The 12,937-nt window shown below is 39.2% G+C and overlaps 1 protein-coding gene across 1 annotated transcript in view; it reads right to left on the bottom strand.

Annotated features, from left to right (window-relative positions):
* Window positions 1-943: 943 nt before the first annotated feature.
* The window catches only part of ZC3H7A (zinc finger CCCH-type containing 7A), a 35,114-nt gene continuing 23,120 nt past the window's right edge, over window positions 944-12,937 (bottom strand). The window contains exons 15-23 of the mRNA XM_058286461.2: window positions 12,635-12,735; window positions 11,989-12,170; window positions 11,496-11,572; window positions 10,796-10,929; window positions 10,289-10,394; window positions 7,673-7,781; window positions 4,492-4,625; window positions 2,698-2,861; window positions 944-1,851 (exon numbers count right to left, since the gene is read on the bottom strand). Of these exons, the coding sequence (XP_058142444.1) occupies window positions 1,662-1,851; window positions 2,698-2,861; window positions 4,492-4,625; window positions 7,673-7,781; window positions 10,289-10,394; window positions 10,796-10,929; window positions 11,496-11,572; window positions 11,989-12,170; window positions 12,635-12,735 (1,197 nt within the window). The 3' untranslated portion in view covers window positions 944-1,661. The remainder of the gene's footprint in view (window positions 1,852-2,697; window positions 2,862-4,491; window positions 4,626-7,672; window positions 7,782-10,288; window positions 10,395-10,795; window positions 10,930-11,495; window positions 11,573-11,988; window positions 12,171-12,634; window positions 12,736-12,937) is intronic.

Below are 12,937 nucleotides of genomic sequence, written 5' to 3'. Positions count from 1 at the left end.
TTGTGTGGATTTGAGTCACACATGGGTAAGTCACCAGCCCCCATTCACTGTAGATGCCTGGACTGGAGTCTACCCTACTTCCATAGGCACCTGGCATTTTACTGCCTGTGGGTTGTCTCATTAGACCCACGGTGATGTAAGGCAGTGTCTTACAGGCCAGGAAACCACCTTGGATTAATAAAGGGGGAGTTCCTTTCCTCTTCTATTTCTGGACATTTGGGCTGCTTCTCTGGCACCAGGACATTCTCTGGAACAATTATAAATGCATTTCAGAATACTCTCAGCAGTCTGGGTCAGGCTGCACAAAGGTTAGCTCAGCCCCAACTTGACCTTGTACCTGAGGTTCTGTGATAACTTTTTATACCATGATCAAATGGTGGAATTTGAGAAGGGGAAAAGAAGGTGTGTATATATATATATATATCTCCCAGATACTAATCCTTTCTTAGAGCCAGAGAGAAATATTGCTCATGAATTTTAAAGCTGCTCCATGTTTACTTGCAAAACAGGATGTACCTAATATGGCCCAAGAAGCAGATAATGGAGTGAACCCCAAGCCCTGAACTGGGTCCTCTGGGCTACTCTGCGTTTGTTGGAGACTTTGAAGACCTCAGAATTGACTTGCCAGAAACTGGCGTTCTTGGAGATACTAGGAGAAGCTCTGGTTTCCCTCTCTGTGGGAAGGTAGTTAAGACCAATTTTATTACTTTACGAGAACATCTGATTTGCTAAATAATTTGATCCCCCAGTACCTCCTAAAAACAAAACAAAAAAAACTGGCTCTCACTGGGAAGGAGATGTAGCTCAGTGGTTGAGAGCCTGCTTTCCATGTATGAGGTCCTGGGTTCAATCCTGTTACCTCCTTAAAAAAAAAAAAATTATTTCAGTACCCAGTTTCAATTATATTTTTGTGTGTGTATGAAGAAAGCTCCACACCAAAAAGTGAAAGACATCTCTATATAAAATCTTTATTACAGGCAATATTGGTCCATACACTACACAATACCAACAGTACAAGTATAATCTTTCAAAATCATCATTTAAACAGCAAAAGACCAAGAAATAATTTGAGTCAACTGATTTTTTTTTTCCAAAATATTCTCAATGCAACTATCCTCAGTTCCCTTATTATAGTGAAACATACAAATACAGAAAAATACCCCCATTTAACATATACTAGTGTTAAATGGTTATTTGGCTTAAAATTGGAGTTAAGAAAATCCTTTTTAGCAACCTACATACAGATAAGTAGCAAACTTTATTATAGTAAACAAATTCGTTCCGCTAAAACAGGTAAAGAATTTCATCCATCATGCATTCTGATACAAGTGTTTATTCTCTTTATCTTCATGGTTCTTATCTGAAGGACCAACTCAGGGAGTCGTCCGTATCCTCTTCTCCATCACACTTCATCCAAAAGTCTGTTCAACAGATGGCAACTGGGCAGTGGTCACTTCACCATTTGATGCCAATGGTTTCGTGAGAGCGTGGCCAGACCTGTTAAACAGCCCGTTGTCCTACCTACTGTGGGTTGCTGCTCAGGAGGAACGATAGATGCCAATACAAGCAGAAATCTGCAGCTCCTCTGCTACGTGCTTTGGAACACTTTCAATTTTTCTGGTCAATGCTCTGATTAGATAACATACATAAAAGCCAGCATATTAGTTTAGATCTTTAAACAAAAAACTATATTTTCCAAAGTCATTATCATTTGGGGCAATTAAGTGATCTTTTCTTGCTTTGTTGAGCTTCATTTTTAGGGCGTCTCTTCTTTCTTCCCATTCGTGAAGTTCAGCGTTGCCGTGTGCAAACTTACAGCTACTTCCTTCCGTGCAGGTACCATTCATATACCTATTAGGGCAAGTCAGCTTGGTTAAGAGACCACAAGTTGTTTAGAAAAATTGCATTATGGTTCTTAAAAATTTATGCTTCCCTAGCTTTATGATTTGCATAAAATTTTAGTTAGGAATCTTAAACTTAGAAAAATGAATATTTTATAGCCTTGATGCCTACAATAGAGAAATTAGTGCTTTCAACTATTTTAAGTTGATTAAAACCATATTATGAAAAATTCTGTTTGATGGGAGAAAATAGAAGACCATAATCCTTCCTGATGTGGTAGAAAGAAATGGAATCATAAGCAAGATAAAGTAAAAAAAAAAATGCCTTCCACAGTTTTTGTATCACATGAATATAAATGAAATATAAACGGTGATTTAACAAAATGAGGAACAATTCAATATTATCTCACTTTTCTTTGATAATTTTCTAAATAAAAAGATTGACATTGTTATGCTAATATTGTCCTTTGATCTGATTAAGTTCCAGAGTCACACTTGAAATATAATTTAAGGTAGTTTAAAACTGGTTCATATCTAGTTAGAGCAAAAATTTTGGGGAAGAATTAGAAAATTGGAGCTGCAGTCATTTGGGCAATTTTGAATGAAAACACTTCTCTATTAAGTCATATTAGGACCTTTTAAACCAGTGTCAGGAGACCAGTAAATTTTACATAACCACAGTAGAGTGATTAAGAAATGTTCAACAAGCAACTAAAAAGTCTGAGCAAGTAGCTGGGTTCATCAGATACAGCAACAAATTCTAGCAGACTGTATCATTTTGCCTATTGACATAATGTTCTAAAGAGTTATACAAGATCAGCCGTTTTTATGTGGAAAAATTTTAAAACCTACGTACCTATCACAAATACTGAAATACCCTGTTGGAAAGCGGTGCTGCCAGCAATACTGGTCATCTTCTGTGTGGAAAACCTTCTCTTTGTGCTTTTCTGAGGAGATGTGGCCTTGCCACTGCTTCTCACTATTACAGTTCTTCCCACACATCCAGCAGTGAAAGTCCACCTGCAGGCATGGAAGACACGTGTCCCATCAGTGAGTGCAACCCATGTGCCTCTCAGCGGCTTACAGGCTGTTCAGGACTCCAGGTGGACTAGGCACAACCCACCGAAGACCCGGGCTCTATTCTTAGGGAGCCCAGGCTAGCAGGGTAGCAGGGGAAGCTGGGCAAGAACATCCAAGTCTGAGGAAGGACCGGGAAAGGACCCAGCTTGGGAGGCGGGCCAGAACACAGGCCACAGAGAGCAGGCAGGGTGGTGAGGGAGGGCATGGGTTCTGCCAGGTGTCCAGGAAGGCGCCAGCAAGGAGGCAAGAGGAGCCAGTATGCAAACAAGGATGTTTGTTGAGAGGAAGAGATGCCAGATTCCAGCTAGGATTCTGGGAAGAATTAACACCATGGGGAAAAGCAGAGAGAATGGGAAGACCAGGACATGCATGCCAGCTCCAGAGGACAAGCAAGTCCAGTCAAGGCGCAGGAATTGAGCCCTATTGTGGACCAGGACTTGTGCCAGGCGCCAGGGGGGTAAAGATGCTGGTAGGACGCTGCCCTGAGGGGACAGAACTACTTGGAAGGAACTCTGCTAAGGTGGGACTTAAGTGCCAAACAGATGTTAAGTTTCAAGTGCTTGAATGGTGTTTCACAAATTTTCTGGGTAATTGCATCTGCAACACCAGACAAAAATAAAGATTCCTGGAGAACTCCCACTAGATTCTCAGTCACTCTTGGTGCAGACCGAGATTCTATAATTTAATCAAGACCCCAGGTGGGTTGCAAGGCAGCAAATGAATTGGTGCTGAGCCCTGAGAGGATGACAGGAGTTCACAAAGGGACACGGCAAGACTGGGCCACGGATGAGCCATGCAGGTGGACAATGCACCTGGATCCACAGGAATCTATACAGAAGGGTGTCAAAAAACAGAACAAGAAACAAGGAGCAGAATCGCACATACACTTCCATAAATTTTAAAAAGCACACCAGGCAGAACTATAGCTTGTTCAAGAATAAATCTGTTTCGTAAGATATGTAAACACAGCCTGGAAAAATACACACCGGATCTGATTCCCTCTGGGAAGGGGAACAAATGGGGTTTCAACTTTATCTTAATGTTGTATTTATTTTACAGAAACAACAACAAACTGTTAACTCTGGTTAGCTTGGGGTGATGAGCTCGAGATATTCATTACATTATTCTCTTTACTTTTTTGAATTTTTAAAAAGAGAAAACCAAAACTGTGAAAGACCACAGGTCAATGACAGATGTCTTGGTGGACTGTGGCGGCAGAAGGCAGACTGTAGACGGGTAAGGAGGGAAGGAGGCAGCAGCCCACATGGCCGAGTACATGCTAACGCCTCGGAGGTTAGTCTCCCCAAGGTCACAGGCTAGGACGGAGATTGAGAGGAACTAGGACTGGGACTCATTTCTCTGGGGCCAAGATCGGAAATAGGATCAAGGAAAATATTTTTTAGAACAAGGAAGACTTAATGCTAATGGCAGGGGCCACTGAAGAGAGAAAGCGAGGCTACCAGAAAGGCAGGCTGCAAGCAATGGTGCCAGCCTGTGGAGAGGTGGGAAAAGAAAGGCTCCTTCAGGGGCTCAGAAGCAAAGATGAGATGAATGAGCAAACAGCACTCACAGTAACCTCAGCATAATCTGTCGGCATGTGAATTTGTTTTCCATTTTCCTTGTTTGACTGACTGGCAAAATCATCACTTTTTCCATTTTTTTGACTCTTTAGCCAGAGTTCATAAAACTGCTCCATATCTTGTACTGAAGAGAAATATAATTATTTTCAGCAACAAGTAAAGACTATTTCAATACACACAACACCATGCACATTTTTTGTATCAGCACACATTTTTAAAGGAAAAGTAAACATGAGAAGATGTTCAACATCATTAGCCATTAGGGAAATGTAAATCAAACCGCAATGAGATACCATCTCACAGCCACTAAAATGGCTATTATTTTTAAAAAACATAAACAAGTGTTGACGAGGATGTGGAAAAACAGGAATGCTTGTACATTTTTGGTGGGAATGCAAAATGGTGCAGCCACTGTCGAAAACCGTGTGGCACCTCCTCAAAAAGTTAAACATAGGACTACCATATGACCCAGCAGTATCACTACTTGGTATATACCCAAAGAACTGAAAGCCGGGACTTGAGCAGGTATTTGCACACTGAGTATGCTCATACCAGGATTATTCACAATTGCCAAAAGATGAAAGCAACCCAAATGTCTGCAAACAGATGAACAGAAAAACAAAATATGGTATAAACATACAATAGAATATTAGCTGTAAAAAGGAATGAAGTTCTGATGCATGTGACAACATGGATGAACCCTGAAGACATCATGTTGAATGAAAGAAGCCACATACACAAGGACAGGTATTGTACAATTCCACTTGCAAATTCTTAGAATCAGAGAGTAGAGTACAGTTAACGGGGGCAGGAGGAGAGGAGAATGGGGAGTTAATGCATAATAGGTGCAGAGTTTCTGTTTGAGGTGATGGAAACATTCTGGTATATGAAAGTGGGGAGGGAAGTACAACTTTGTGAATGTGATTAAACCAACTGAATGGTATGCTTGGGAGTCGCTGAGCTGGGAAAGCTGATGTTTTATATGTTTCCACAATTAAAAAATAAAAGGACCAACAAATGACAATTAAATGAAATACATGATCCTGGATCTATCTAATAAAAGAGGAGAAAATAATGACATTATTGGGAGCAAATGTAGCTCAAGTGGTTGAGCACCTGCTTCTCATGTACAAGGTCCTGGGTTCAATCCCCAGAATCTTCTAAAAATAATAAAAAAACATTATTGGGACAATTGCAAAAAAAAAATATTGATATGCTTTATATCAATGCGAAACTTCTTGTAAGTGTTCTTAACAAGGTTACATAAGTGAATATTCTTGTTTTTATGAAATATACACAGAAGTATTAAGTGGTAGAGGAGCATGATGTATGCTAAGCTCTCAAATGTTCAGCAAATACATAGATGATAGGTGAAAGGGAAGGAGGGAGAAAGGAAGAAAAGGACGAAGGAAAAAAACCAAAGAAAGAAAATGATGTAACAAATGTGGCAAAATGTTAAAAGCTAGTAAATCTGGGTACCTGGATAGAGGGTATATTGGAGTTCTCTATATTGGTTTTGTATTATTTTTGCAAATGCCCAGTACATTTGAAATTATTTCAAAATAAAAAGTTGAAAAGAAAAGTGAGAGGACAGAACAGAGACTAATTATATTAGCCTATATCCAAGCAGCAGGTAAACTCTCAAGCTTGAGAACTAAATTCAGGACTGTTAGGCTGCAAACATTAGCTGTCAAGATTAATTAACTCCTCCCTTCATTTGCAAGGCACTTTGGAGTGTTTCAACCTCAGAAACCACCATAAGGGGACGCCAAAAATAGCCACAGCATCACTTTGTGTTGCCCCCCGTGAAATGCACGTATTCAGGGCAGGAAGAACAAGGCTGCTCGCCTGGCATGGGGGGCCTGGAGCTGATGTACCCCTCACTGTTCACTGAGGAAGATGAGAAACACACAACTGTGGGACGAAGGTTCTGGCAGGTGCTCTTCAAGCAAGCCGCAGCCCAGGAGGACTGACTTGCTGGGGTGCAATCTGTAACCACTGGACTGTGAGCAGGTCCTGGGCAGTGGCTGCCAGCTGCTTCCTATAGTAAGAACAAGTGTATTCTGCATTACTGCCAAGTGCTAAGACCAGGTGCCTCAGCCTTGGCCTGTTGGCATTTGGGGCCGGATCGTTCTTTGCTCTGGGGGTCTATCCTGTGCCCTGAGGGATATTTACACGCATCTTGGCCTCTACCATTAGATGCCAGGAGGGCTCCCCTGGCCCAAGTCAGGACAATCAAAATGTCCCCTGGAGTCGTGAGGGGCACAAAATCATCTTTACTTGAGAACCACTGTGCTAAAAAATGTAGTAAAAAGGAGCTGGTCAAAACTTGGCTTTGTTGCCTGCCGGGTGGTTCTAACACTGTATCATCAGGCTCAGATTAGAGTGAACTAGAAACCCTCCCCCTGAAGACCAGCGGCAGTAGGTCCACTGTGAGAGCAATGACGAGCAGGCACACCTCCAGGAAGGCCCGGCGCTGTGTCCTTACTCCAAGCAAGACGGTCGGGAAGGAGTTCCTTTCATCTAGGAGTCACTGAATTTACACGTGATTGAAATGTGGTGATACTCTTAAATCCAATTGGTTCTTGCAGAGACTGCTGATCTTAGGTAGCCAGTGAATTTCCATCAGTTTACTCAGGATTAAAAAACAATCATTCTTGTGGTAATACATTTTATGGTCAAAAGTGAAAAGCTGTCTGAGGCTCCTCTCAAAGGCTCCTACAATAAACTTGAAATCTGACCAAGATAAACATTCTCCCTTGGACCGGTGAAACTACAAGCAAGACCTCCTTGAAGAAACCCCCTAATCTAGCAGGGTTACTAGTCATTAAAGGAACAAACTGGTTTAAATAGCCATGAAAGAGCTGAACTTCCCCAGAGCCTTTTTCAGGAACACATCTATTACATCAAAGGATGCAGATGTCTGTGTTCACGTCAAGATTCTACTAAACCAAACACAAATCAGACACCAGCTCCTACTCCTCTGAGGCCATGGCCACATTTTCCAGCAGTTGTCCCTATCTAACAGTAACCAGTGAAGCACAGTGCGGTTATGTAGAATGCAAACAGCTTTCTGTGTTTACAGGAAGCTGGCCTATTTATAGAAAGAAAACACACTTTCAGGCAGGCTAGATTTCACGGATGTCCACAACAGAGTTAAACATAACTTACTTCCATTTTCCTTCATGTAGGTCCATACTTCTCGTTCCTCAGGACTATGAGCGAAGGAACAGTTTCCAACATACTGACATTTTTTTCCAGACGCAATATGATTGCACAGCTGTATATATTAAAAAGTATAACATTTAAAACAGAGTACCCTTAGTAAAACTGCTTAATTTTTACATGTAGGCAGAATAAACATTATTATCCATGCTAATGCTTAATAATGTAAGTTTAAAAGGAAATTTGTGATTCTATTCAAATTGACTATAAGCCTAAAATAGACACAAAATTAAGCTTTCTTTCCCAATGTTTTCAAAAGAAATAAGTTTCTAAAGTAAGCAAAGTATGGAATTAGAGTACAGAACATTTTCTTACTAAAAAAATGTCTATAAACTCACTAGTTCTGAGTATCAGCTTTAAACAGAGCAGAATACTTTATCTCCACAATGAAAACCTCTGGCTCCCCATCTAACCACTCCCAGTCTGGTCTGCAGGACTCTCAGGCGCCTTCACGCCAGCACTTGGAAAGCAGTGGAGAGACTGCAGACCACTCCAAAAGTAACTAAACAGTATCTGAAAATCTCAGAAATTCAACTTACCTCTACTTAATAATGGCAACTAACCTCAGCCATAACTCATTAGGTATATGTTATCTGAAAACAATTATTACACTAACCAAACCATCAAGTTACACTAATTTCAAATAATGTCTCTTCCTGTTATTTTTATTTTTATCTAACTAAGTAAATACAACAATACAGGCAGGAAAATAAGATGACGGGGATCAGCTGAGTGCAGGCTTTCCTAAGACTCACGACTATCAAGAAGTAAGAAAATCCCCATCACCTAGAAAGCTCAATTTCCAAATATCATCAATGCACTTGTCTTTAATACAGCATGAATTCTAGAACAACTACTTGTTAGCTTATTTTAGTTTATTTACACTTCAACAAGAGCTGGCCCTGTATATCACTCTGCTGACATACAATTAAATGCTTAGCATCTGTTTTTGCTAAAACTAAAAGCAGTCTGAGCCCTAACTGCTTATTTCCTCCCTTGCAATAATGTCAGTCAGTTACCCCTACCCTTAAAATCTTCTGCATCAAGCCAGTAGTCAATAAAACTTTCTTTCCCCAGACAAATCCCATTAAGTACTTGGTCAGATATTGCTAGGGAAACATTCACCATAGTCTTTCAAAGCTCAGTGATAAGAAGCAGGGATAAGAAAATACAAGGAAGAAGGTCAGGCACTTGCAGGAAGTTTACATAACGCCATCTCATGTCATCTTCCTCATGATGTAATTATTCCCATTTGGCCAACAGAGACAGAATAAATGAACCAGGGCCCTCCTGGCAGACTGTGAAACATATTCTCTTTCTATTGCGCCACATGTCTACACTCAAATAGAGAATTATTTCTTCTTTTAGAAAAAGGATCCCTCTTGTAATATCTATCATTGTAGAAAAAAAGAGGAAATAAGCTACTTTAACACTGCACAGTACCCCACATCTGAGATGAAAGAATAGTGAGCAGTCCTAGGCAGCTGCCTGGTGAACTAGAATTGTTCTCAGTCCTACTTTTAACCAAGTTCTCGATACTTCAGTTAGCTCTGTTATCTTTTAAAGTACAGGAGATGCGTGGTTCCAATAAAGCTTCTTTTCCCCTTCTGTAATACTTATAACCCACAGATAAAACCACTCAAACCGATGAGTCCACAGCACTGAGGATAAAATACAGATACATCACTACCTTGCAAAGACTGATGTTGGAACCTGTGTAAGTTTGATCAAACTGCAAGGTTCTGGGCAACAGAAAATTAGTCTATTTCTCCCTCAACTCTTTCTGGCAATTCAGAGAGAGGTCTCATGTACGAGGGAACTTGGAAATCCATCTGCACTGCTTCTTGGGGCCAATGGGCAGAAAGTTTACTACCTATCAATGCTCCCAGTGTTCCTATCTGTGCAGCCACGTGGTGAAATGCCTCTAGACCCTCTCCAGACCCTCTCTAGAGTCAGCTCAGGTGGTTTGCTTGGATGGGACCAGGCACCAGCACTATAGTGCCCCGAGATGAAGCGAGCCACAGCATGAATGAAATAAATACTGACCTAACTTCACACTGGTCTGGGGTTTTCATTCTAAGGGATTTTGAGGAATATGCTCCTCTAGCACTTTTAGACAGTCCTACAAGGTTGGGTGACTTTGAGCTAGTATCCATTGTCTGGTGAACAAAGCAAGGTATGATAAAAATTAACTCATCAACAACAATCATAATAATATGGAAGGTCTTGGGTTTCCTATCAAAGTTGAAATATAAATATTAAATGAAATTTTCTTTCCCTCCCAAAAGAAATTCGTCTGAAAAATAAATTATGCCTATAATGTTTTAGCGATTCTATTACTTATTACTTTTTCCAGTAACTCATAAAATTCCAATCAATTAAAAAAAAACTGCTATAGAAACACACACATACTAAAGTGGAAGGAAAACAAAAGAGGAACCACTTAAATTTCATTATTACTTATGAGCATTAAAGGGCTTGAGTTTCAATCTGAATTACTACTACTTTCTAATGATTTGAAATGCCTAATAAAAAAAAGTGGCTTAAAAATTACGTATGTACATCAAACTGTAAAGGCATTTGTTTCTTTGTGGGGAGAGGACGGATGTTCATCCACTTCTTACGTTCAACAGACATCACTCTCATGGCGCGACGGTCTTTGGTCCACCTAAGAAAGATGGAGTTCAGAAGAAACAGACACACTGGCAAAAGGCATACTATAAAGGGAGAGGTACGAAGTCTGTACCTGAAAGACCAGAGATTTTTTTTTCTCAACTCTTCTAAGAGAGATGCCTTATGATTCTAAAATTGTTTCACTTCCTGTTAATATTTATAAACAATTATCCCTTTGAATCCTAAATAAAGGAATGATAAAATACAGAAAAAATACTACTGTTGAATTCTTAGCTCCTTAATCCTAAAATTCTTTTCCCTTTTGCATTCTATTTACTCCTAAATTCTCTACTTTCCTTTGCCCTCTTTAAAGCCTTAGTCTTTTTGCTTCTATGATTTTATACCTATGAAACAGATAATCATGATGCAAGCATTGTTTCCATACATCCTACTTACGAATGCCTTGCTTTTGCACTACAGTATTTTCTGTTTTTGTCTGGTTCGATGACTTGACCATTCCGCAGACACTGAGCACACACAAATTTTATCTTCATATTAAGAGATCCGGGCATTATTTGATTGCCAAGTACCTTAAACAATTAAAACAAATAATGAATGACCATGCTGTATTCCCCCTTTACAACAGCATACAATTTTCTATTTTTGTCTGGTTTGATGACTTGACCATTATATATATGCTGATATAAGAATGTCCAATATTCCCCCCAAATGCAAGAGAATATAGTAAAAACCAATTATAATGCCACCTCAATTTATGAAGGTCAGCTTTGGAATTGATGACTAGAATTTTTTTCTTTTGGTGGTCTGGGGAGTGGATCAACAGCTTATGCCAGGTGGTAAACAAAACTACATACAATATCCAATTCCCTTACCCCAATAATCCCCAAAGTCCAAGATCCTAACTGTTTTTGCCAATTAGGCTGAATAAGAAAACAGGATCCTATATTCCTGGTAGGTATGGTACATTGCCATATATATATATATATATGATCAACTAAATTCAGATTTTTTTTTTCACTAAGAATTAGTCAACTCAGTAAATAATAAGAAAGCAACAGGCCTATAAGCATAAAATGCATCCACCAATAACCAAACTCCATTAGGCCAACCTAGAAAAGTACAAAAGAGAAAATACCTGAGCTCCAGGTACATTTGCTTCCAAATTTTGCCAATATTGTTTAGATTCTTGAGCAATAGCATCATGTGAGATACCTAGGAAATGCACAGGCTTCCTTTAGATTACATGTACATAATAACACCCCACCAATGTCACAGCCAGATTCAGAGAACCTTTGCTTCCCAATGATTCTCATGTAGCCTAATCTCCAAGGGTGAATGAACACAGGACTCTGTTACAAACAGGACTATTTATAAATACAGCTCTTTGTGCCTCCTGAGGAATCTTTCTTCCTGCAAATATATGCTAAACATGAACTTGTATCAATAATTAATTGCATTAAGAATACTAAAAATAGACAACTCTAAAAATTTTAGGTGGCTACTCAGCTTGAAGCTCAGGACAAAACTGACAAGGCTGCCACAAGGGATTGATGGAGAAGGTTTCTGAATTACTGTTTCATCAAAACCTGACTAGCCTGATGAAAGTTTTCAGCCATGCACAAACCTACCTGTTTCGTTTTGCATTATCCAGACTTTCAATTCCACAAGACTATGTGCATAAAAGCACTCATCTTCCCTTAAACAGCCATATCGAACTTCATGCCGACACAAATCAAGCTGGCATTGACCATGGAAAGAACGTATTTTAGAGTACTTTACTGTTGTCTCTCGCAAAATGTGGACAAGGCACCTAAGATGAAAATGGAGTGGTATTTTAGTATCATTCTTCCATAACTTTCTCAAATGAAAAAACAAACACAACAACAACAAAAAGCAAAGAATATAATGTGACTTTCTAGATTTAAGAATACCATTTAAATCTTTATGAGAAAAAAATAAATCACTGTATGCAACTATTAGAATAACTGGGGGGGTAAGTGGGAGATAATTCTATGTTAAGCCACAACAAAACCTGAATTCATGTGAGAAACTATAAAATAATAATGCTTTTCTGTATTAAGTAATCAGTTTAATATTAATTTTTAAAGTCCCAGTCAAATCTTCTAAAAGACACTTTTAAAATAGTCATCTTCCTTCAAAAGAACAACAAAAAAATGGGGGGCGTGTGTACAGGCAGATACTACTACTGGATTTATTTGGATCTAAGGAAAGAATACATTTTATCAGTATAAACTTTAGAAACTACCAACATACTTATTGTCTTCAAACTCATGCTTCGTAACTGGGTGAGAGCAGGAAGTAGAATTATCTTTATTTCTTTTACTTATCATTCTAGGCTTATGATCAAAACATTTCTGAAACAGAGAAGAGGAATTATCACAAAAACATAACACAAAATATAAATTTTGTACCCAGGATAATGTTTCCTTAGTTCCAATATCATTACATACTTATACACTGCATATTTACATCAATTTAGTTGTCAATATGAAGTCTCAATGTTACCCTGTTTGATAATGAAGTAGCTACCAGGTACTGCATGAATGCTTATTATAT

Source organism: Dasypus novemcinctus, chromosome 23 (assembly GCF_030445035.2).
Source record: "Dasypus novemcinctus isolate mDasNov1 chromosome 23, mDasNov1.1.hap2, whole genome shotgun sequence".
Classification (NCBI taxonomy): domain Eukaryota; kingdom Metazoa; phylum Chordata; class Mammalia; order Cingulata; family Dasypodidae; genus Dasypus; species Dasypus novemcinctus.
The sequence above is the reverse complement of the archived record's forward strand: the minus strand, read 5'-3'. Positions and strand labels throughout refer to the sequence as shown.